Source organism: Salmo salar, chromosome ssa01 (genome assembly GCF_905237065.1).
Source record: "Salmo salar chromosome ssa01, Ssal_v3.1, whole genome shotgun sequence".
NCBI classification, from domain to species: Eukaryota; Metazoa; Chordata; class Actinopteri; order Salmoniformes; family Salmonidae; genus Salmo; species Salmo salar.
In genome coordinates, this window is record NC_059442.1 from 95172647 (window position 1) to 95199932 (window position 27286).

The 27286-nt window shown below is 44.5% G+C and overlaps 2 protein-coding genes across 3 annotated transcripts in view; both read right to left on the reverse strand.

Moving 5' to 3' along the window:
• The window catches only part of LOC106610487 (protein TANC2-like), a 215890-nt gene extending 209926 nt beyond the window's left edge, over positions 1-5964 (reverse strand). For both annotated transcript variants that reach the window (XM_014209876.2, XM_045724542.1), the window contains exon 1: positions 5350-5964. The gene's annotated coding sequence lies outside the window, so the exon portion shown is untranslated. The remainder of the gene's footprint in view (positions 1-5349) is intronic.
• Positions 5965-16261: 10297 nt separating this feature from the next.
• Positions 16262-27286, reverse strand: part of LOC123744734 (protein TANC2) — a 229658-nt gene continuing 218633 nt past the window's right edge. Inside the window, exon 5 of the mRNA XM_045724545.1 lies at positions 16262-17652. Within this exon, the coding sequence (XP_045580501.1) occupies positions 17438-17652 (215 nt within the window). The 3' untranslated portion in view covers positions 16262-17437. The remainder of the gene's footprint in view (positions 17653-27286) is intronic.

Consider the following 27286-nt stretch of genomic DNA (forward strand, 5'->3'; position numbering starts at 1 on the left):
TCACATTACATCATCAGTACAGTAAAAATATGCTAATTATTATGCTCAGTCAAATGATCTATTACCAGCGTGATCATATAACACATTTTTTTACAAATATAATTTGAAAATGGTCTGAGAAGAACAACATTGGCAGGTCAATTCAAGCATAGCCAATGTGCAGTAATAATGTATTGGGCCTATAGCCTACTGCACAAACCTCATTGCTACAGAACTGTTTTTAATTGGTTAATGTTGCATAGGTTTATGCTTTTTAAGTCATGTTTAAACAAAACAATTTGAGCGGTAGAGGTCGGCTTGCATTTTGACTCAGAAAGTGATCATTACTCAGAAAAGGTTGGTGACCACTGATCTGATTGAAGTGGATTTAAGTGTATATTCATCAGACTTGCCCAGAGGGAATTGTTGATACTGCATGTTGTCAATTTAGTATTTTACAAATAGAAAGAACAAAAAAGTATTTATCCACAATTTGCTCTGGACAAGTCCGTTCCTGGAGGGTCTTAACAAAACAAAACTCAATTCCATAAAAATGGACCAATAGTCATGGGACCAACATTTGTATTTTTCACTCATCATTTCCAAATCATCAAAAATAATCGAAAATGTATTGTGAAGTTCAACAAAGTCACTTATAGATGATTTGAACATGATGCACAAAGAATGCTAATATCGGTACCATGTCCTGAATGGGATTTGTGCCACAAATGCTAAAATGTTAGCATGTGGACAAAGTGTCAAGGAAACTAAACCAAACCTTGCTGACACACCTTTTCCATAGACTGCTTACAGTGTAAGGAAACCAACATGTACTTTTGTAATTTGGGTGAACTATCCCTTTAACCTGCATTAACTAACTCATAGTGAAGGGTTAATTACGGCAACAAAATTCTGGATGAGTTGTGTTGTCGCGGTGACACTGAGATGATGGGAGGACTTGACGGGCTCTAAGTACTTTTCAACAGCCTCCACCTTTCCACTACTCCACCAGCTAGCCAGACAGCAAACATAATGAGATTCCTGTTGTAACCTTTCGCTCTGAGAGACAAAGTGAGGGTTTTTACAGGAGAGTGGTTTTGTCAATGTTTGATTTATTGCTGGGGTGTCACACCATACAGAGTACAGACTGTGCCCACTTTTCTAAGGAGACAGTGCCTGTGCCCCAAATGGCACCATATTCCCTAAACTGTGAACTACTTTTGACCAGAGCCCTGTTGGCCCTTGTCAAAAGTAGTGCACTACATTGGGAGTAGGGTGCCATTTGCAACATAACCAGTCTCTCTCAGTGGGCTAGCTGGCTGGTTTTCTGATAAGAATTGAGTGGTGAAAAGGGTCTGAACGAAGCTCCAGCATGCAGGAACCAACCCAGAGGCTCTTACTTAGTGAAGAGAATAGAATACACTTCATGCTCCACTGGTTATCCTTTGATAACCAAATTAACCTTAAATTCATTTGGACAGACTATTATTACTAACGGGCAATGTTCTCCATTTGAATGTGGGTGTAGCTAGCTGTAGTCTATGTCTATCAGCACTGATGTAGAAAATCAATTAACGGCGCATGCTACTTCCATACACTTTAAAGATACATTATTTCTTAGGCAATACTCTAAAGGTGCTTGTACCGGTAGATGAATCCTATCTGCATTTGTCAATCCCTCCTATACATGACCTTCAGCTCAACAGGGGTAAAGCAGTGTGACAGATTCACATCCTTCAACTGGTGAATGTATACAGATCCTCATTAAGCCCTGTGATGGAATCATGTCATCACATAGGCCATGCACCCACCCACACCAATACACACACCAATACACGCACACGCACACACACACACACACACACACACACACACACACACACACACACACACACACACACACACACACACACACACACCAATACACACACACACACACACACACACACACACACACACACACCAATCTTTTGTGTCTAAAACAAGAAGACTGTCACGAGGGACAATGCTAAAATCCTGACTGAGACTGACAGACAACAAGGAGCCTCATCACAGCTCTCTGCAGGAGGTGACGATAGCAGCAAACTCCTGTGGAATCTGTCTGTCGATGGCGAGTGTGTGTGTGTGTGTGTGTGTGTGTGTGTGTGTGTGTGTGTGTGTGTGTGTGTGTGTGTGTGTGTGTGTGTGTGTGTGTGTGTGTGTGTGTGTATGTCCTTCTCCTCAACAAACACCTTCCTTCACCTGACACCACCAGCAGCAGCAGCTACTGATGAGAGGACTATTCATGCAGCAGACATCCTTCTTATTGGGACATTCTGTTCTGTTCAGCTGTTCACACCAGCTAGCTAGCTAACCCCCGAGAGAGAGAGAGAGAGAGGCATGCAGGCGTCTCTGATGGAACTATGGAGACGATAGCAGAAAGGAAGACATGACGTCTCTCAAATTCTGATACATAACATACCATTTCCAACTGTTCACACAGTAATTGAAACACATATATATGGACATAACAAATGGATGCACACACACACACACACACACACACACACACACACACACACACACACACACACACACACACACACACACACACACACACACACACACACACAGTTAGAAGTAAGGGAGGACCAGAAGCCACCCACCAGTAGCCAGTTACTACTACAGCCACCCACCAGTAGTCAGTTAGTGCTACAGTCACCCACCAGCAGCCAGTTACTGCTACAGTCACCCACCAGTAGTCAGTTACTACTACAGTCACCCACCAGCAGCCAGTTACTACTACAGTCACCCACCAGTAGTCAGTTACTACTACAGTCACCCACCAGCAGCCAGTTACTGCTACAGTCACCCACCAGTAGTCAGTTACTACTACAGTCACCCACCAGCAGCCAGTTACTACTACAGTCACCCACCAGCAGCCAGTTACTACTACAGTCACCCACCAGCAGCCAGTTACTACTACAGTCACCCACCAGCAGCCAGTTACTGCTACAGTCACCCACCAGTAGTCAGTTACTACTACAGTCACCCACTAGCAGCCAGTTACTACTACAGTCACCCACCAGCAGCCAGTTACTGCTACAGTCACCCACCAGTAGCCAGTTACTGCTACAGTCATCCACCAGTAGCCAGTTACAGCTACAGTCACCCACCAGCAGCCAGTTACTGCTACAGTCATCCACCAGTAGCCAGTTACAGCAACAGTCACCCACCAGTAGCCAGTTACTACTACAGTCACCCACGAGTAGCCAGTTACTGCTACAGTCACCCACCTGTAGTCAGTTACTACTACAGTCACCCACCAGTAGCCAGTTACTACTACAGTCATCCACCAGTAGCCAGTTACAGCTACAGTCACCCCCCAGTAGCCAGTTACTACTACAGTCACCCACGAGTAGCCAGTTACTTCTACAGTCACCCACCAGTAGCCAATTACTGCTACAGTCACCCACGAGTAGCCAGTTATTACTACAGTCACCCACCAGTAGTCAGTTAGTGCTAAAGTCACCAACAAGTAGCCAGTTACTGCTACAGTCACCCACCAGCAGCCAGTTACTGCTACAGTCACCCACCAGTAGCCAGTTACTGCTAGTCACCCACCAGTAGCCAGTTACTGCTAGTCACCCACCAGTAGCCAGTTACTGCTACAGTCACCCACCAGTAGCCAGTTAGTGCTACAGTCACCCACCAGTAGCCAATTACTGCTACAGTCACCCACCAGTAGCCAATTACTGCTAGTCACCCACCAGTAGCCAGTTACTGCTACCGTCACCCACCAGTAGCCGGTTACTGCTACAGTCACCCACCAGTAGCCAGTTACTACTCCCCACGCTGTAGCCAGTTACTACTCCCCACGCTGTAGCCAGTTACTACTCCCCACGCTGTAGCCAGTTACTACTCCCCACGCTGTGGCCAGTTACTACTCCCCACGCTGTGGCCAGTTACTACTCCCCACGCTGTGGCCAGTTACTACTCCCCACGCTGTAGCCAGTTACTACTCCCCACGCTGTGGCCAGTTACTACTCCCCACGCTGTGGCCAGTTACTACTCCCCACGCTGTGGCCAGTTACTACTCCCCACGCTGTGGCCAGTTACTACTCCCCACGCTGTGACCAGTTACTACTCCCCACGCTGTGGCCAGTTACTACTCCCCACGCTGTGGCCAGTTACTACTCCCCACGCTGTGGCCAGTTACTACTCCCCACGCTGTGACCAGTTACTACTCCCCACGCTGTGGCCAGTTACTACTCCCCACGCTGTGGCCAGTTACTACTCCCCACGCTGTGGCCAGTTACTACTCCCCACGCTGTGGCCAGTTACTACTCCCCACGCTGTGGCCAGTTACTACTCCCCACGCTGTGGCCAGTTACTACTCCCCCCGCTGTGGCCAGTTACTACTCCCCCCGCTGTGGCCAGTTACTACTCCCCCCGCTGTGGCCAGTTACTACTCCCCACGCTGTGACCAGTTACTACTCCCCACGCTGTAGCCCGTTAATACTCCCCACGCTGTGGCCAGTTACTACTCCCCACGCTGTGGCCAGTTACTACTCCCCACGCTGTGGCCAGTTACTACTCCCACGCTGTGGCTAGTTACTACTCCCCACGCTGTGGCCAGTTACTACTCCCCACGCTGTGGCCAGTTACTACTCCCCACGCTGTGGCCAGTTACTACTCCCCACGCTGTGGCCAGTTACTACTCCCCACGCTGTGGCCAGTTACTACTCCCCACGCTGTGGCCAGTTACTACTCCCCACGCTGTGGCCAGTTACTACTCCCCACGCTGTGGCCAGTTACTACTCCCCACGCTGTGGCCAGTTACTACTCCCCACGCTGTAGCCAGTTACTACTCCCCACGCTGTGACCAGTTACTACTCCCCACGCTGTGGCCAGTTACTACTCCCCACGCTGTAGCCAGTTACTACAGTTACTGAGCCTAAATTCTGATTACAGCTGCAAAGACCTTAGCCTACCTCCTCTCTCTCCTTATAAGCCCAGCTTGCTGTACCAACAATAGCATTCAAACCTATGACAAATACATCCACTCCACTCCTCCACACTGACCCCCCAGAGAGCCTGCTAACCAGTTCCAGGCCCAGAAAGCCTGTTAACCTGGGCCAGGCCCAGAGAGCCTGTTAACCTGGGCCAGGCCCAGAGAGCCTGTTAACCTGGGCCAGGCCTGGAGCACACCAGGTAAGTTACAGCAGAGGTGGTATGGTATACCCTTGTGTATGTAACAATTTCACAAGGATTAATTAAAGGCCTAAAACTAAATCTCTACAAAAATTAACACTCACACAAGTGATCAGATACTAACATCCGTTCAGATATTTTAATGACCGTGCCCATCCCTAATTGGAGGTGGCTCACCATTCTCAAGCCAGATCCTGCATGATTGTGGATGGCTGGAATATGGCACCAGTTTCCCTCCTTCTCCGTCCAGTGACACAAACAGACCTTCCTCCCTGAACGATGACCCCTTGGTTGGTACCCACACAGCAAGCGGCACAGCAAATCAAGCAGAGGAGGAAAAATAATAACGACTCTCCTCGTCTCCTCTCCTCTCTTCTTTCAAAGTAATCCTCTACAGGTCTCAGTGTTGCTGACGCCGTTCAGTCAGCTCGATTCAGCCACGGAAAATGATATGGGTTGCAGGAAGCAGATATGGCAGGGTGACGAGAAAAGCGAGAGGAGGAGGAGGAGGACGAGGAAGGCACCCAGGCAGCAGTCACTGTGTCACTAGGAGAGAGAGAGAGGGACACTGAGATTACATTCTCTCTGATATCTTCACTCATCCTTGGACAGTCAGCCAGCTTTCTCCTTCCAAAAAAAGAAGACCTTTCCTAAGCAGCAGAGGCAAATGCGGGCCAATAGATGGATTGCGAGCTCATTGGTGTCCGTGACTGGCGCTTAGCGAGCGGTGTTATGTATAGATGTGAGAGGCACTGCTAGTTCCACAGGAGCAGGGAGCCCAGGACTACTCTGTACACCAGCAGATGAATGGCGCAGTGCTGCTGTTGTTATGGCAACCACCGGGGAGGACGGAGAGGGAGGGAGGGAGGGAGTATGGAAAGAGAGAAAAACATGGAATAAAAGAGGAGGAAGGGAGGGAGGGTGGTATTTAAGGGGCACTGTTTCACAGTTCACAGTGGTGAGAAGCTTCGGGGACATATCTGGGTAAGAACTAAGGCAGAATCATCTGGGGGGAGACAGGGTCTCTTTGTGGATATGTTACTCAATCTCCTCTTGGACCCGAACCTCCCTGCGCCCGCATTTTACCCTTGAAACGCATGGCCCCACAGCCGCAGCTATTTTTATACGCTACATGATCAAAAGTATGTGGACACCTGCTTATCAAACATCTCAATCCAAAATCATGAGCATTAATATGGAGTTGGTCACCCCTTTGCTGCTATAACAGCCTCCACTCTTCTGGGAAGGCTTTCCACTAGATATTGGAACATTGCTGCGGGGACTTGCTTCCATTCAGCCACAAGAGCATTAGCGATGTCGGGCACTGAAATTAGGCCTTGCTCGCAGTCGACGTTCCAATTAATCTCAAAGGTGTTCCATGGGGTCGAGGTCAGGGCTCTGTGCAGGCCAGTCAAGTTTTTCCACACAATCTCGACAAACCATTTCTGTATGGACCTCGCGTTGTGCACAGGTGCATTGTCATGCTGGAACAGGAAAGGGCCTCCCCCAAACTGTTACCACAAAGTTGGAAGTATAGAATGGTCTAGAATGTCATTGTATGCTGTAGCGTTAAGATTTCCCTTCACTGGAACTAAAGGGCCTAGCCCGAACCATGAAAAACAGCCCCAGACCATTATTCCTCATCCACCAAACGTTATAGTTGGCACTATGCATTAGGGCAGGTAGCGTTCTCCTGGTACCCGCCAAACACAGATTCGGCTGTCGGGCTGCCAGATGGTGAACCGTCATTTCTCACTCCAGAGAACACGTTTCCACAGTCCAATGGTGGTGAGCTTTATACCACTCCAGCTGATGCTTGGCATCGCGCATGGTGATCATAGGCTTATGTGCGGCTGCTTGGCCATGGAAACCCATTTCATGAAGCTCCTAACAAACAGTTATTGTGCTAACGTTGCTTCCAGCGACAATTAGGAACTCGGTAGTGAGTGTTGCCACCGAGAACCTGAGGACAGAGGATTTTTACGTGCTTCAGCACTTGGTGGTCCTGTTCTGTGAGGTTGTGTGGCTTACCACTTCACGGCTGAGCCATTGTTCCTCCTAGACATTTCCAGTTCACAATAACAGCACTTACAGTTGACCGGGGAAGACATTTTACAAACTGACTTGTTGGAAAGGTGGCATCCTATGATGGTGCCACGTTGAAAGTCACCAAGCTCTTCAGTAAGGCCATTCTACTGCCAATGTTTGTCTATGGAGATTGCATGGCTGTGTGCTCAATGTTATACACCGGTCAGTAATGGGTGTGGCTGAAATAGAATCCACTATTTTGAAGGGGTGTCCACATACTGCTGTATATATAGTGTAGATATTCTCTCTTTCTCCTCCTCATCTTTCCTTGGTCTCAGTAACTTCCTTTCTCCCTCTCTGGCTGGTGGGATTACATGGAATAGATTAAATAAAGGGATGGGGATGCTCTGTTGTTGGCCTAAAGATATGCAGGAAACTTAGACCGATATGTTCTGGACAATCTGGACCCTTTCTTTCTAAAATTATCTGCAAAATTGTTCCAACCCCTATTACTAGCCTGTTACTAGCCTATGCAATCTGGTTTCAGAGCTGGTCATGGGTGCACCTCAGTCACGCTCAAGGTCCTAAACAATATCGTAACCGCCATCGATAAGAAACAATACTGTGCTGCCGTATTCATTGACCTGGCCAAGGCTTTCGACTCTGTCAATCACCACATCCTCATCGGCAGACTCAATAGCCTTGGTTTCTCAAATGATTGCCTCGCCTGGTTCACCAACTACTTCTCTGATAGAGTTCAATGTGTCAAATCGGATGGCCTGTTGTCCGGGCCTCTGGCAGTCTCTATGGGGGTGCCACAGCGTTCAATTCTTGGGCCAACTCTTTTCTCTGTATACATCAATAATGTCGCTCTTGCTGCTGGTAAGTCTCTGATCCACCTCTACGCAGACGATACCATTCTGTATACTTCTGGCCCTTCTTTGGACTGTGTTAACAACCCTCCAGACGAGCTTCAATGCCATACAACTCTCCTTCCGTGGCCTCCAACTGCTCTTAAATACAAGTAAAACTAAATGCATGCTCTTGAACTGATCGCTGCCTGCACCTGCCCGCCCGTCCAGCGTCATTACTCTGGACGGTTCTTACTTAGAATATGTGGACAACTACAAATACCTAGGTGTCTGGTTAGACTGTAAACTCTCCTTCCAGAATCACATCAAACATTTCCAATCCAAAGTTAAATCTAGAATTGGCTTCCTATTTCGCAACAAAGCATCCATCACTCATGCTGCCAAACATACCCTCGTAAAACTGACCATCCTATCGATCCTGACTTTGGCGATGTCATTTACAAAATAGCCTCCAATACCCTACTCAATAAACTGGATGCAGTCTATCACAGTGCCATCCGTTTTGTCACCAAAGCCCCATATACTACCCACCACGGCAACCTGTATGCTCTCGTTGGCTGGCCCTCGCTTCATACTCGTCGCCAAACCCACTGGCTCCAGGTCATCTATAAGACCCTGCTAGGTAAAGTCCCCCCTTATCTCAGCTCACTGGTCACCATAGCAGCACCCACCTGTAGCACGCGCTCCAGCAGGTAATTCTCTCTGGTCAACCCCAAAGCCAATTCCTCCTTTGGCCGTCTCTCCTTCCAGTTCTCTGCTGCCAATGACTGGAACGAACTACACAAATCTCTGAAACTGGAAACACTTATCTCCCTCACTAGCTTTATTAAGCACCAGCTGTCAGAGCAGCTCACAGATCACTGCACCTGTACATAGCCCATCTATAATTTAGCCTAAACAACTACCTCTTCCCCTACTGTATTTACTTATTTATTTATTTTGCTCCTTTGCACCCCATTATCTCTATTTCTACTTTGCACTTTCTTCTACTACAAATCTACCATTCCAGTGTTTTACTTGCTATATTGTATTTACTTTGCCACCATGGCAAAGTAAATACCACCTTTTTTGCCTTTACCTCCCTTATCTCACCTCATTTGCTCACATTGTATATAGACTTATTTTTCTACTGTATTATTGACTGTATGTTTGTTTTACTCCATGTGTAACTCTGTGTTGTTGTATGTGTCGAACTGCTTTCCTTTATCTTGGCCAGGTCGCAATTGGTTAAATAAAGGTGAAATAAAATAAAATAAATTAATTAAAAATGTTGGTTGAATCTGGTCCTCCGTGATGGTCTAAATTGTAATTCTAGTTGTCTTCACCTCTCTCGTGCTCTCTCTATCCTAATGAGGCGTAGACATCATTACAAAGTTTTCTGTTCTCATCAGACCTAGCAGACCAAGACAGGCAGACTCATGTATAATCTGTAAAACTCATAACCTGTTATATCAAAACCTGGAATACTAGCAAACAGTTACAACTACTGAGTTATCTTGGTTATCTAAAGGCCGATGAAAGGTTCCTCGTCTATGACTGATACGATTCTGTTTGACTATGTATAGCCCGTCTGCACCTCAATGGACTTCCATCTCTCAGTCATTGATATTGTGGTATTTCAAAAGACTAACAAATGCCACATCACATGTCGATGACATACAGTTTCCAAAACAGTGAAAAAGAGTTGTGTGGACTTCCGCACCCATACAGTATTGACAAACCCTTAGAGCTTACTGAAGCAGACACGGTGGATGGCATTGTCTGAAAACCACAGGTTTATTTAACTGACATCTGCTAAACGATAAACACTGAGTGTGTCCTAAATGGTACCCTGTTCCCTATACACTACTTTTGAGCAGAGCCCTATTGGCAGCGCACTATATAGGGATTAAGGTGCCAATCTGGATGCAGTGTTTTCTTCAGTCAGTATTGACGTGTTCAGGTCCACTGGTTCTCATGACATTATATTCCTCCTTTTCAATTACCTTCTCATATAGACTTTTCTCCGTTTTCTCCACCTGTGAAAAGTCAGAGGAGCAGAAAATGTCACATTTCCCTTTGGCGGAACAAATGACTTTCCATGTGGGGAAAGGAGGAAGGGTTATTGTTGGTCACGCAGATTGTAATTGGGGAACGATCGGCCCTGGGAGCTGAACCGGCTGGGTGAAGAGATTTGCAGGGGAGGAGATTGAAATATATAAATGCCAGTCTCAGCATCAGCCAGACAGATATATTATATAGATACTATATGGACCACACTCCTAGGCCCAAGGTAGCCCTACAGTACAGTACAGTAATATCTCAGCCACACAGAGTATTCAGATCTCTTACTTTTCCCACATTTCGCTAGGTTACAGCCTTATTCTAAAATGGATTAAATCGTAAATCATTCTACACACAAATGTTATATTTTATTTTTTATTTAACCTTTATTTAACTAGGCAAGTCAGTTAACCTGTTATGGCTAGGGGGCAGTATTTTCACAGCCGGATAAAAAACGTACCCGATTTAATCTGATTATTACTCCTGCCCAGAAACTAGAATATGCATATAATTATTAGCTTTGGATAGAAAACACTCCAAAGTTTCTAAAACTGTTTGAATGGTGTCTGTGAGTATAACAGAACTCATTTGGCAGGCCAAAACCTGAGAAGATTCCATGCAGGAAGTGCCCTGTCTGACAATTTCTTGCCCTTCTTGATTATCTCTATCCATTACAGAGGATCTCTGCTGTTACGTGACACTTCCTACGGCTCCCATGGGCTCTCAGAAGGCGGCAAAAAGCTGAATCGTGGCTTTGCAGGCTCTGGCTGAAAAAAAGTAGCGCGTTTGGATAGTGGCTGGTTACAGTACTGTGAGACTCAGGCGTGTGCCCGCGTCGACCCCATGCTTTGTTTTCTTTCGTCTGTTTACCTAAACGCAGATTCCCGGTCGGAATATTATCGCTTTTTTATGAGAAAAATGGCATAAAAATTGATTTTAAACAGCGGTTGACATGCTTCGAAGTACGGTAATGGAATATTTAGAAATCTTTTGTCACGAAATGCGCCATGCTCGTGACCCTTATTTACACTTCGGATAGTGTCTTGAACGCACTAACAAAACGCCGCTGTTTGGATATAACTATGGATTATTTTGAACCAAACCAACATTTGTTATTGAAGTAGCAGTCCTGGGAGTGCATTCTGACGAAGAACACCAAAGGTAATCAAACTTTTCTAATAGTAAATCTGACTTTGGTCAGGGCTAAACTTGGTGGGTGTCTAAATAGCTAGCCGTGATGGCTGGGCAATCTACTCAGAATATTGCAAAATGTGCTTTCACCGAAAAGCTATTTTAAAATCGGACACCTCGATTGCACAAAGGAGTTCTGTATCTATAATTCTTAAAATAATTATGTTTTTTGTGAACGTTTATCGTGAGTAATTTAGTAAATTCACCGGAGGTTTGTGGGGGTATGCTAGTTCTGAACGTCACATGCTAATGTAAAAAGCTGGTTTTTGATATAAATATGAACTTGATTGAACAAAACATGCATGTATTGTATAACATAATGTCCTAGGAGTGTCATCTGATGAAGATCATCAAAGGTTAGTGCTGCATTTAGCTGTGGTTTTGTTTTTTGTGACATTATATGCTAGCTTGAAAAATGGGTGTCTGATTATTTCTGGCTGGGTACTCTGCTGACATAATCTAATGTTTTGCTTTCGCTGTAAAGCCTTTTTGAAATCGGACAGTGTGGTTAGATAAAGGAGAGTCTTGTCTTTAAAATGCTGTGAAATAGTCATATGTTTGAAAAATTGAAGTTTTTGTATTTTTGAGGAATTTGTAATTCGCGCCACGCCCATCATTGGATATTGGAGCAGGTGTTCCGCTAGTGGAACGTCTAGATGTAAGAGGTTATTAAGAACAAATTCTTATTTCAAATGGTGGCCTACCCCATACCCCATAATGAAAAAGCAAAAAAACATGTTAAGGATTATAATAAACACCGCTTTGATGTCATACAAGTAAGCCAAACACCCGTGAGTCCAAATGTGCACTTCACATTTCAATATCAAAAAACTCATATATAGTTTCAACGTTTATGATCACCATGAAAAATCACTGCGGCTCACGCACCTGAATGCACTCATGACCCCTATGCCCAACAAAATGATGATCCGTTTCCCTGAATTGCATTGTGAAAGCATAACACTGTTGTGTCATATATTATAACTTATCTAGTCATGTTGACAATAGAACAGACTTTCAAATGATGCCCATCTGACCCAGATTGCAATTTATAATGGACCACTTTTGGATTGCATAAACAGTAATTGTGTGATGGCTGGGATGCAGGGTTGTGTTCCAAACAAAACAACCACAAGTGTGCTTGCTCTAGTTCCTCAACGGCACAGCCAGGAGAGCTAAAAAAAGAGCACCTTACAGTTGAAGACTGAGTCATAAAAGTGCATTGAAATTATTTTGGAATTGTGCACATTGGAGGTGTGGCCACTTGGAGACACCAGTTAGTCCTCTCAAACAAACCCTTGTCATTTTTTTGTTGCACCTACCCCACATTCTCCAGAAATTGTCTTATGTTACTGAATGTATCCAGAGTATTTTCAGATTTCGATATCAAATAATGTGGTGAATAGTACAGGAAATGTAAAATGCACATCAAATCAACAGTGTAACGTTTGGATGCAGTCTTGTGTCAGGTGAACTGTGTTCTCACCTTTAGTCTAATCATTTTCCCATTATCTCCAAACGGTTCCCTTTCAATTACTGTCATAGTTATATTTCTTCTGTAAAAATTATGTCAATTTCGCCCTATCCATATAGGCCAATTCCCACAAGTGTAAAGGGTTAAAGTCTAATGCAATTATTTTCCATCTTAACATGGAAATCCAATAGTTCATTGTATTGATCGCTATCTGTCATTAATTAGGGGAGTAGTGTGACACAGAGAAATAGATGATGAAATAAAGCCTTTAAAAGTTTCAGAGAGGAGTAAGTCTGATCAATCAGCTGGTTGTGGCTCTACAGGGCATCCCAAATGGCACCATATTCCCTAGGAAGTGAACTACTTTTGATCTCAGAACGGTTCAACCCTGTTGCTGGAGAGCTCCTGTCCTGGAGGTTTCAGCAAAACCTTGAGCTTATTAACCACAGACTGTATATCACTGAGGGTCTCGTGTATCTGCTATGAAAAAGGTATCATGGGCTACATCACACAGACTCATTGAAGATAGAGATATGCGCTGAGAGTCGGGAAACAAGTTCAGGGAGTGAGTGTTTTAATAAATGAAACATAATACAAAACAAGAAACACGAACAACGCACAGACAGGAAACAGAAACAATAACGCCTGGGGAAGGAACCAAAGGGAATGACATATATAGGGAAGGTAATCAAGGAAGTGGTAGAGTCCAGGTGAGTGAAAACTGTGATGGCCCTGAATTTTCCTGAACCGTCTCAGTGCTTCTCCTTCCAATAGGGCGCTTTCCCTTTAATTCTCAATTAAATAGTGCTTCTCCTTCCAATAGGGCACATTCCCTTTAATTCCCAATTAAATAGCCAGCATCAGCTGCGCAACTGTGGGGTTGTGATGGAGACGTGAATAAGGATGTGGTCAACCCTCAGTTCTGAAGCGTCTCTCTTCCGTTTGTTTTGTTGCATTTAAAAGTGTGCTTTGTAGCCTAATAGCAAGTTTACCCAGGATCGGATCCACTCTTTGCGTCCGTGGACTCCACCTCTCCGTTGTTCTTCTTGGCCTTTCTCCGCTGGAGATCTGTCAGCGGATTGGCTTGTCTGACTGACCGACTGACTACAACCTTTTTGTATACGGTATTTAATTTGTTTTGGTGTGATGTATACCGTGATGATTTATGTAGTTAGTTGTAAGTGAGGACGTATTAAGATGTGATACGCTTTATAGTTGTGTGGTAAAATATTTGTTATTTTGATTGATACTGGGTTTACGCTACACTTGTATGAAAGAACAAACATTGTGTAACCACGGTCACTTGAGTTCCCTGAAGTTCTTTACCGGGCTGGACTCTTTCTAGGCCCGAGGTACAGGACATTTCTGGAGGAACCAGAGTTCATTATTTGTTATATTGTTATGTGTGTGTGATCATTTATGTTGGTAATACAACCCATGCAAAAGAATACAGTTGTTTTGTAAGTTCTTTCCAATGTTTTAAGGGTTTATGAAAAGTGTATTTCCATCCTGACTTTTACATGAGTCCTTTGTATTGGTGTAGACTTGACGGACCAGATGGGACTCATTCCCTCCCAAACCAAAAGGAGAAACCATTATTTTCTCTGGTAGGCACAACCTACCTGGCACCCCTATAAACGATAACCTCAAGTCAAAACCGTTACAAGACGTTCAGGTGTGTGTAACGATGGTGACAGGTGTGCGCCATAACGAGCAGCCTGGTGATCTAGAGGCCGGAGACGGAGCACACGTGACAGTTAGCCATTTTATGTGTATCAACTCCTGAGCCGTTCCAGACACACAGCACAGTGGACTAGCAGCAGTGGTGGGAGACATCAAAGAACACAACAGCAGTGGAATGGAATCAATGCTGAGGGTTTGAGGCCCAAACAGACAGGTCACGACTGTCTACTCCACTATAGTTAAAGGATGTTGCTGCCTAGTGTTCAGAACTCACCACCAGATGTTGCTGTCTGCTGCCCAGTGTTCAGAACCACCAGAGAGAACAGACAGGTCGGGATGTTGCTGTCTGCTGCCCAGTGTTCAGAACCACCAGAGAGAACAGACAGGTCAGGATGTTGCTGTCTGCTGCCCAGTGTTCAGAACCACCAGAGAGAACAGACAGGTCAGGATGTTGCTGTCTGCTGCCCAGTGTTCAGAACCACCAGAGAGAAGAGACAGGTCAGGATGTTGCTGTCTGCTGCCCAGTGTTCAGAACCACCAGAGAGAACAGGATGCACTTGTGATCTTCTGGACCAAAGGCAGTGTGACATTTTCCCACCTAACCCTACCTCTATCCCTAACCCTACCTCTAACCCTAACCCTAACCCTACCTCTATCCCTAACCCTACCTCTAACCCTACCTCTATCCCTAACTCTATCCCTATCCCTAACCCTACCTCTATCCCTAACCCTAACCCACCAGCCGGGGGAACTGTGGCACTTCATAGTGCACTACTTTTGACCAGAGCCCATAGGGAATAGGGGTGCCTTCTGGGACACAAACAATGGCACTGCTGGATCTGTAAAGGGGAAAAGCCATAAGTAACCCCCTGCCAGCTCCTGCCCACCTCTCCAATCCAGTTCACAGGTTGGGTTCAGAGCAGCTGAGACCCCCTGGGTGAAACCTCCATGCAGGCAGAGAGAGCGGAAAGAGCGGAGGGGATTCAATTAGAAACTCAATGATTTTCTAAACCTTACCGTGAAATGCTTACTTACAAGCCCTTAACCAACAATGCAGTTCAAGAAAGAGTTAAGAAAATATTTACCAAATAAGCTAAAGTAAAAAATATTTTTTTTTAATAGAAAGTAACACAATAAAATTGGACCCATGCCAAATCTGAGGGGGAAAAGGTGTTGTGGTGTCCTGTTCACGACTGTCTTGGCGTGTTTGGACCATGATAGTTTGTTGATGATCTGGACACCAAGGAACTTGAAACTCTCGACCCGCTCCACTACAGCCCCATCGATGTTCACCACGCTATCATCCAGAAGGAGAGGTCAGTACAGGTGCATCAAAGCTGGGACCGAGAGACTGAAAAGCAGCTTCTATCTCAACGCCATCAGACTGTTAAACAGCCATCACTAACACTGAGTGCACTATAAGTAGTAGTGCACTATAAAGGGAATAGGGTGCCATTTTGGATGAACCCTTGGGCTCAGATGCCCATGCTGCCCATACTGTAACTTGGCACTGACAGGCGGTTTAAGGAGTGGCACTGGGTTGAATTAATTAAAGAGTGGGAAGAAGGCTAGGGTGCTCGAGACCATGCCCAATCTGTTAATTTTTATATTTATATTATTTTATTTTAACCTTTATTTAACTAGGCAAGCCAGCTAAGAACAAATTCTTATTTACAACGGCGGCCTACACCGGCCAAACATAATTATGACTATATTGCATTAACAAGGCAAAGTAAAAATCATAAGTTGAATGACTATGCATTTATACACAATTACAGAGCTCACACCCAAACTGTGAGATAAAGACATGCAGAACTAAGGGAGAATGAGAACCGTGTCTGGGTCATTAATCAAGCTATTCTTTAACAATACTAACAACAGCGTTCCTCTATGAGACAACCATCATCAAGATAACGGCAAACACAATGAAGCTCCCAGAATTCCTTTTGATTCAAGCAGATGAAAGTGCTGTCAGTAAATTAGGCAGAATGTTCTGCACGAAAGAGGGAGGAAGAGAAAGATAGAGAGAGACCCAGGACAACAACACAATTAGACCCAACCAAATCATGAAAAACAAGAAGATAATTACTTGACACATTGGAAAGAATTTAGAGCAAACTAAAATGCTAGTTGGCTCTAAACAGAGAGTACACAGTGGCAGAATATCCGACCAGTGTGACTGACCCAAAATTAGGGAAAGCTTTGACTCTGTAGAGACTGTAGTAAGCATAGCCTTGCTATTGAGAGAGGCCTGTTTCACTTGCTTTGGCAATGTAAACATATGTTTCCCATGCCAAAAAGCCCTTAAATTGAATTGACAGAAAGAGATTTGGCAGCAGAAGATTAGCTTGCTATGAAATCACATTTTCAGGCCCCATTTCCTCCAATCCAACCCCACCTCTCCTGGCTCCTGTCACCAACAACACAAAGTCTTCTCGTCCAGCAGTAGCAAGCAGCAACCCCAGTGAAGATGACACAGTTTTTAACAGGCCCAGTATAGACAAATGAATCATTGTGTATGATGTTATTAGGTAAGGCTGGAGTGATTCTTAGTGGGTCTTGACCTGGCATCCCAACCCAGCTATTAGGTAAGGCTGGAGTGATTCTTAGTGGGCCTTGATCTGGTATCCCAACCCAGCTATTAGGTAAGGCTGGAGTGATTCTTAGTGGGTCTTGACCTGGCATCCCAACCCAGCTATTAGGTAAGGCTGGAGTGATTCTTAGTGGGTCTTGACCTGGCATCCCAACCCAGCTATTAGGTAAGGCTGGAGTGATTCTTCGTGGGCCTTGACCTGGGAGGGCTGTGGTTGATCATTTATAGATTTTGTTGACCGGCATCAGTGATCATTGACATAAGCATCCCACTTCACAGTTACCATCATGTAACTGGCTGTTTTGAATTTCCTCACACGACATTCCAACACGAATGAGTGACATTGGTTGGTTGGTTAATCAGACAGCCCCACTGCTTGGCCTATGGGAGTTCTGCTGTGGGGGTGTTGCGTGTACCTGTGAGCTTCTTGGCGGGCTGCAGCCGGACGCTGATGGTCTGGTGTGTGAGCAGCGGGGAGGAGGGCAGGGAGCGTGACACGCCCTCCATGATGCGGATGTGCTGCATGCCGTCGGTCATAGACAGAGGTGGCAGGGCATAGTCACCCTCAAAGGCACAGTCACTGTCTATACTGCCACCTGCAGGAGGAAGCAGAACTGTCAGCATAATAATAATGTATTCTATGCATATATTTCAGAATTTACAACACTTATGTGAGTATAGTTATGGATAGTCATGAATGTTTAAGAACAGTTATTAGTGCCTTTGTTGTGCAATGTATTACATTCTGCATAATGTATAAGGCATTATACATGTGCTTCTTGTGGCACTGTGAACAGGGTATTAATATGAAGTAATTTCTTCACTACATGTATGATTTCTTACAGTGTTCAGTGTAAATTAAAATGACTGCGGAACCAAGAGCCATGGAGCGACCCATGTTGTGATGCTACTGTGGTATTGACTGAGATCTGCCTGGCCTGACCCAGTAGAGACCACAGCTCTGAAGGCAGACATGACAGGATGCCTCCCTGTTTCTCTCAATAACAATATACCAGAAAGCCGACATTTCTCATTTACTGAACAAAATTACAAATGCAACATACAAAGTGTTGGTCCATGTTTCATGAGCTGAAATAAAAGATCCCAGAAATGTTCCATACGCACAAAAAGCTTATTTAGGACAGCATTTCACCTTTGCCAAGATAATTCATCCACCTGATTAAACAGCATGAACATTACACAGGTTCACCTTGTGCTGGGGACAATAAAAGGCCACTCGAAAATGTGCAGTTTTGTCACGCAACACAATGCCACAGATGTCTCAAGTTTTGAAGGAGCGTGCAATTGGACTACTGACTGCATGATTGTCCACCGGAGCTGTTGCCAGATAATGTAGTGTTCATTTCTCTACCATAAGCCACCTACAACGTTGTTTTATAGAATTTGGTGATATGTCCAACTGGCCTCACAACCGCAGACCACGTGTAAACACGCCAGCCCAGGACCTCCACATCCGGCTTCTTCACCTGCGGGATCGTCTGAAACCAGCTACCCAGACAGCTAATGAAACTGTGGGTTTGCAAAACCGAATAATTTCTTAACTTGTTATGGATAGGGGGCAGTATTTTCACGGCCGGATAAAAAACGTACCCGATTTAATCTGGTTATTACTCCTGCCCAGAATAGAATATGCATATAATTAGTAGCTTTGGATAGAAAACACTCCAACGTTTCTAAAACTGTTTGAATGGTGTCTGTGAGTACAACAGAACTCAAATGGCAGGCCAAAACCTGAGAAGATTCTGTACAGGAAGTACCCTGTCTGACCATTTCTTGGCCTTCTTTGTCATCTCTATCCAAAACAAAGGATCTCTGCTGTAACGTGACATTTTCTAAGGCTCCCATAGGCTCTCAGAAGGCGCCAGAACGTTGAATGATGACTCTGCAGGCCATGGCTGAAAAACAGTAGCGCATTTGGATAGTGGTCGATCTGAGAACAATGAGATGGGTGCGCGCGTGCACGTGAAGAGTCCATTTTAGATTATCAGTCTTTGAACGAAAACAACGACTCCCGGTCGGAATATTATCGCTATTTTACGAGAAAAATCGCATAAAAATTGATTTTAAACAGCGTTTGACATGCTTCGAAGTACGGTAATGGAATATTTTGAAATGTATTGTCACGATACGTGTCCGCGCGTCACCCTTCGTTACCCTTCGGATAGTGTCTTGAACGCACAAACAAAATGCCGCTATTTGGATATAACTATGGATTATTTGGAACCAAACCAACATTTGTTGTTGAAGTAGAAGTCCTGGGAGTGCATTCTGACGAAGAACACCAAAGGTAATCAAACTTTTCTTATAGTAAAGCTGAGTTTGGTGAGTACCAAACTTGGTGGGTGTCAAAATACCTAGCCCGTGATGGCGAGCTATCTACTCAGAATATGTGCTTTCACCGATTGCATAAAGGAGTTCTGTATCTATAATTCTTAAAATAATTGTTATGTTTTTTGTGAACGTTTATCGTGAGTAATTTAGTAAATTCACCAGAAGTGTTCGGTGGGAATGCTAGTTCTGAACGTCACATGCTAATGTAAAAAGCTGGTTTTTGATATAAATATGAACTTGATTGAACAAAACATGCATGTATTGTATAACATAATGTCCTAGGAGTGTCATCTGATGAAGATCATCAAAGGTTAGTGCTGCATTTAGCTGTGGTTTTGGTTTTTGTGACATTATATGCTAGCTTGAAAAATGGGTGTCTGATTATTTCTGGCTGGGTACTCTCCTGACATAATCTAATGTTTTGCTTTCGTTGTAAAGCCTTTTTGAAATCGGACAGTGTGGTTAGATAAAGGAGAGTCTTGTTTTTAAAATGCTGTAAAATAGTCATATGTTTGAAAAATTTAAGTTTTCGGATTTTTGAGGAGTTTGTATTTCGCGCCACGCCCAATCATTTGATATTGGAGCGGTGTTCCGCTAGCGGAACGTCTAGATGTAAGATTAACAAACTTTCAGAAACCTTCTCAGGGAAGCTCACCATGGTCTTGACTTGACTACAGTTTGGCGTCGTAACCAACTTCAGTGGGCAAATGCTCACCTTCGATGGCCACTGGCAATGTGTGGGCGAGCAGCTTGGAGAAGTGTGGGCGAGCAGTTTGCTGATGTCAACGTTGTGAACAGAGTGCCCCATGGTGGCGGTGGGGTTATGGTATGGGCAGGCATATGCTACGTACAATGAACACAATTGCATTTTATTGATGGCAATTTGAATGCACAGAGATGCCGTGATGAGATCCTGAGGCCCATTGTCGTGCCATTCATCTGCCGCCACCACCTCATGTTTCAGCATGATCATCCATGGCCCCATGTCGCAAGGATCTGTACACAATTCCTGGAAGCTGAAAACGTCCCAGTTATTCCATGGCCTACATACTCACCAGACATGCCACCCATTGACCGTGTTTGGGAAGCACTGGATCGACATGTACGACAGTGTGTTCCAGCTCTTGCCAATATCCGCCATCGATAAGAGACATTACCGTGCAGCCGTATTCATCGACCTGGCCAAGGCTTTCGACTCTGTCAATCACCACATTATTATCAGCAGACTCAACAGCCTTGGTTTCTCTAATGACTGCCTCGCCTGGTTCACCAACTACTTCTCTGATAGAGTTCTGTGTGTCAAATCGGAGGGCCTGTTGTCCGGACCTCTGGCAGTCTCTATGTGGGTGCCACAGGGTTCAATTCTCGGGCCGACTCGCTTCTCTGTATACATCAATGATGTCGCTCTTGCTGCTGGTGATTCTCTGAACCACCTCTACGCAGACGACACAATTCTGTATACTTCTGGCCTATCTTTGGACACTGTGTTAACTAACCTCCAGACGAGCTTCAGTGCCATTCAACTCTCCTTCCGTGGCCTCCAACTGCTCTTAAATACAAGTAAAACTAAATGCATGCTCTTCAACCGATCGCTGCCCGCACCTGCCTGCCCGTCCAGCATCACTACTCTGGACGGTTCTGACTTAGAATATGTGGACAACTACAAATACCTAGGTGTCTGGCTAGACTGTAAACTCTCCTTCTAGACTCACATTAAACATCTCCAATCCAAAATTAAATCTAGAATTGGCTTCCTATTTAGCAAAACAAAGCATCCTTCACTCATGCTGCCAAACATACCCTCGTAAAACTGACCCTCCTACCGATCCTCGACTTCGGCGATGTCATCTACAAAATAGTTTCCAACACTCTACTCAACAAATTGGATACAGTCTATCACAGTGCCATCCGTTTTGTCACCAAAGCCCCATATACTACCCACCACTGTGTAACGGCTGTCTTCGTCATCAGATGAAACAGAGAAGTCATCGTCGGAAAAGGTGGACCAATACTCAGCGGAGTGAGTGTTCATATTCAATATTTAATTAATAGAAACACTTTAAACAAAACACGAAAATGAACGACAGCCTACAGTTCTACTAGGTACAAAACTAAACAGAAACAATTACCCACAAAACCCAAAGGAAAAACATGCTCCTTATGTGTGACTCCCAATCAACAACAACAAACTTCAGCTGTGCCTGATTGGGAGCCACACACGGCCCAAAACACAGAAATACAAAAACCTAGAAAAAGAACATAGAACGCCCACCCAATGTAACACCCTGGCCTAACCAAAATAAAGAACAAAAAACCCCTCTCTATGGCCAGGGCGTTACACACTGCGACCTGTACGCTCTAGTTGGCTGGCCCTCGCTACATACTCATCGCCAAACCCAATGGCTCCAGGTCATCTACAAGTCTTTGCTAGGTAAAGCCCCACCTTATCTCAGCTCACTGGTCACCATAGCAGCACCCACCCATAGCAGGTATATCTCACTGGTCACCCCCAAAGCCAATTCCTCCTTTGGCCGCCTTTCCTTCCAGTTCTCTGCTGCCAATGACTATAACGAACTACAAAAATCACTGAAGCTTGAGACTCATATCTCCCTCACTAGCTTTAACCTGTCTGGGAACGTGGGACGCTTTAACCTGTCTGGGAACGTGTGACCAACTTCCCAAGCCTCTCTTTGGGTCAGTTTCTACCATAGAAGACTCAAACCACTTTGTAAAGACTGTTGACATCTAGTGGAAGCCTTAGGAAGTGCTAAATGATTAATAAGTCCCTGTGTGTTTCAATGGCAAAGGCTTGAAGTGATTCCACACATCAGATTTCCACTTCCTGCTAGGATTTGTCTCAGGGTTTTGACTGCCATATGAGTTCTGTTATACTCACAGACACCATTCAAACAGTTTTAGAAACTTTAGAGTGTTTTCTATCCAAATCTACTAATTATATGCATATTCTAGTTACTGGGCAGGAGTAGTAACCAGATTAAATCGGGTACGTTTTTTATTCGGCCGTGCAAATACTGCCCCTTATCCCCAACAGGTTTTAAGCACCAACTGTCAGAGCAGCTCACAGATCACTGCACCTGTACATAGCCCATCTGTAAATAGCCCATCCAACTACCTCATCACCATACTGTATTTATTTATTTATCTTGCTCCTTTGCACCCCAGTATCTCTTCTTGCACATTCATCTTCTTCACATCTATCACTCCAGTGTTTAATTGGTATATTGTCATTACTTTGCCACCATGGCCTATTTATTGCCTTACCTCCCTTATCTTACCTCATTTGCACACACTGTATATAGACTTTTTCTACTGTATTATTGCCTGCATGTTTGTTTATTCCATGTGTAACTCTGTTGTTTTCGTCGCACTGCTTTGCTTTATCTTGGCCAGGTCAAAGTTGTAAATGAGAACTTGTTCTCAACTAGCCTACCTGGTTAAATAAAGGTGAAATAAAAAAATTAAAAATACAAATATCCATCAACTTCACACAGCTATTGAAAAGGAGTGGGACAACATTCCACAGGCCACAATCAACAGCCTGATCAACTCTATGGGAAGGAGATGTGTCTCGCTGCATGAGGCAACTGGTAGTAACACCAGATACTGACTGGTTTTCTGATCCACACCCCAACTTTTTTTTAAGGAATCTGTGACCAGTCATGTGAAATACATAGATTATGGCCTAATGAATTTATTTAAATTGATTGACTTCCTCATATGAACTGAAACTCAGTAAAATCTTTGAAATTGTTGAATGTTGCATTTATATTTTGGTTCACTGTATAACAGGGGTGCCCAACCAATCAATTGCGGTCTACTGGTCGATCGCGGAGTGCTTGCCAGTTGACCGTGAGATGATTATACTAAAATTCAGCCACACAAATCAATGCCTATAATCTCTTTCTGTATTAACGTTCATCAGTCCTTCATTCACAGCAATGTCTGAAAAGAGATGTGATTTACATAAAATATGACCAGGTCCTGCCCACTTATTGACATATGCCTAGTTAGCACGGTCAGATGCCACCCGCCAACTCCAAGTCAAGGTCACGGTGATGCCAAGCAGGTAGCTAGCTAACTTTGTAGCCAGATTCGTTCTTAAATTGTGTGGTCGACAGCAGCAATAATGAGTGAAGGGAAGGATAGAAAAAACTGAAAACGTATAATTTCCACAAGGAATGGGAGGAGGATTCTTTTTTCATCATGTCAAACTCAAAATGTGTGTGCCTCATCTGCTATAATAGCACAGCTATCCCAAATAAAGGTACTATTTTAAAACCAAACACAAAACCCAGGAAAGAGATTTTCCAGCAAAAACTGAAGAAGAAAGGTACAAGAATTTAAAAAATCTACTGGCAGCGCAGCAGTCAATTTTCACAAGGCCTGTGACCAAAGGGAAGGTGGCAACCATAGTATCTAATCGTGTGAGTCGCGTTCTTGCTAAGCATAAAAAGTTGTTCAAAGATGGGGAGAAGATTAAGGAAGCATTTATTGAGGCTGCAGACTCGCTGTTTGGGGATTTCAAGAATAAGACTGAAATTATGGCTGCCATCAATGACATTCGGTGACAAGAAGAAGTGAGGGAATAGCGGAGAACCTCGAGGATCAACTGAAGAAGGATGTTGACAGCTGCGAGTGTTATTCCCTCTAGTTTGTTGAGTACACAGATATGGTAGATGTGGCACAGTTATGCATTTTCATCAGAATGGTATTGGACAACATGAGTGCAAAGGAGGAACTACTCGCCATTTTGCCACTGAAAGGTCATAGAAGAGGCGAAAATATTTTTCAAGCTTTTATGGAGTTTGCTAACCAAGTCCAACGGCCCTTTTGTAAGCTTGTCTCCATTACTACCAATGGGGCACCCGCTATGGTAGGCGGCAGTGGGTTCATTGCATTGTGCAAAGAAGATGATTCTTTCCCGGACTTTCTTAGTTATCACTGCGTAATTCATCAGCACGCTTTGTGCGGGAAGATGTTAAACATGAAAGAGGTGATGGATGATGCGATGAAGATTGTGAGTTCTATTCGAGTAAGAAGCCTACAGCGGAGGCTATTTCTCGCTCACTTAGAAGAGACTGAAGCAGAGCACACAAACCTGCTGCTGCACACGGATGTGCGGTGGCTGAGCCAAAGTACATTTTTCGGGAGATTGAGTGAGTTGTTGCCTGAAATCAAGGAGTTTCTCAAGGTCTCCAAACATGCAGAACATGCACAGCTAGAGGACACATAGTGGCTCCTGGATTTAGCTTTCCTCACTGACCTAACTTACATGCTTAATGAACTGAATGTAGAGCTGTAAGGAAAGGTAAACATGCAATCGACATGATCAGCTCTGTGAACACTTTTAAATGCAAACTACAACTGCTCGCAAGAAAACTGCAATGCAAGGACCTGCACTTCTTTCAACACATGCATTCAGAACTAGACAATGCACGTTACGTGGAGCAAGTCCGGAGCATCTTATCTGAGTTTAACAGTCGTTTCACTGACTTTGCATCACTTGAGCCTATTGCCACTTATATGTGCTTTCGTTTGGCACAGACATAAATGTGGAAGTCATTGCCTCCAAAATGGGATCACTTTTTCAGTTGGACACAACTATAGCAGAAACAGAAATTCTCACCCTTCAAAATGACATTCATCTGAAATCCAGGGCAACCACTGAGATGAAGGAAGAGTTCTGGGAGCTAGTCCTAGAGGATCCCCAAATAAGAAGATGTGCTCTCAACTTATCAGCCCTTTTTGGATCAACCTATCTCTGTGAGTCTGCATTTTCTCACATGAAGATAATAAAGTCCAAGTACAGATCTACTATGACTGATGACCACCTTTGTGGCCTGCATGAGACTTGCAACACGCTGCTACAGCCCTGACTATGAAAAACGACTTGGCTCCACCCAATGCCAAAAGTCCCACTAAGGTAGGAAATTTAATTAGTTGCACTTATTTGAGGAAAACATGTTATTGGTCCACATTATATTTGGGTATCAGAGAGGCAGGTCCATACTCAGTGGTGTGTTGCGTTTCATACATTTTGTTTGTTGGTTTAGATTTAGAGACTGGTAGATCTCATCAGGCTGGCAAATGAAAAAGCAGATTTCACGTCAAAGAAGGTTGAGCACACCTGGTGTATAACATCAAAGATATGTAGCTAGAATAGAGATCAACCATTATCCAAAGACAACCAAACCATAAGGGAGCTCAATTCCTGAAAGAACACAGGAGCAATCACTAAACCACAGCAACACCTCCCTCCAAATATCACAAGTTCTGTTTGCCAGTTTTTTTTACATTTTTAATTCTCACATTTCCTAGCACACTAACACTTCTGTATAACACTCTGTACAGCCATTTTGTCTGTCCATACATAACCACATCCAAGCCCAGCCCAGACGGCCCTGTCCCACTGAACAGACAGAGCTGTGAAACCAACTGGCCAACACCTTCAAGTAAAATCAGATAGCATAGCAGATACCAGAGACCAGGAGCCATTAACAGACTCTCCCCACTAGTCCCCATAGAGTGCTGTGTGTGTGTGTGTGTGTGTGTGTGTGTGTGTGTGTGTGTGTGTGTGTGTGTGTGTGTGTGTGTGTGTGTGTGTGTGTGATAGACAGACACAGCCAGGGACTGCTTACACCATCACACTATCACACACACATGCCACACACACCATCTGACACCGTACCCCCTGGCTCTGTGGTTTCAGCTCTGCCTGAGAGACTCCATCTATGTACTGTAGCAGCAGCAGCAGCAGTGGCCACATCCCTCAGTCAGTCTGTCTGTCTGCAAGGAGGGTGTGAATGAAGACCAGAGGGGAATTCAAGAGAAGCTGCCTGGAAAGCTTTACATGTCTGAGAGCCAAGAGAAGTTTGGTGAGCCAATGGTCTGGGGGAGGCTACATAGCTACATTGACGTGGTAAGTGGCTTACCTCTCAAAAAGCTGCCAAACAAAAGGGTAGGGTGAATTTAAATGCTCCTTGTTGAACTGTTGAGACAGACAGGTATTTTTGAAGAGTGTAAAAGACACTTCACAAAACAAAACACTCAGACGCAAACACAAACACCCCCCCCCAATAGAAGCATTCAGCTCAAAACATAGGTAAAAAAGAGCAAGGACACCTGTGGGAAAATCACACTGCCTAAATTAGTCCTATGGAAGCAGAACTCCATAACTGTAGTCTATAACAATTGTAAGATGGCGCCGACAGAGATGGTCGCCTCGCTTCACGTCCTTAGGAAACTATGCAGTAATTTGTTTTTTTTATGTATTATTTCTTACACTGTTAGCTCTGAAAATCTCAAGTGTTATTACAAACAGCCGGGAAGAACTATTGGATATAAGAGCGACGTCAACTTACCAACATTACAACCAGGAATACGACTTTCCCGAAGCGGATCCTTTTTTTGAACCTCCAACCTGGACATTGGATCTAATCCCAGAGGCCGACCCAAAACAACGTCGTTGCCGCAGGAGAGGCAGACGGAGCAGCCTCCTGGTCAGAATTAGAAGGCAAGCACACCACCCACCGCTTCCGAGCATATTAGTCGCCAAAGTCCAGTCTCTAGAGTACAAGGTGGATGAAATTAGGGCACGAGTTGCCTTCCAGAGAGACATCAGAGATTGTAACATTCTCTGTTTCACAGAAGACATGGCTCACTCGGGATTGTTTTCAGAGTTGGTACAGCCACCGGGTTTCTTCATGCATCGCACCGACAGAAACAAACATCTCTCTGATAAGAAGAAGGGCGAGGGTGTATGCCTCATGATTAACAACTCATGGTGTAACAATAACAACATATAGGAACTCAAGTCCTTTTGTTCACCTGACCCAGAATTCCTTAGAATCAAAGTCC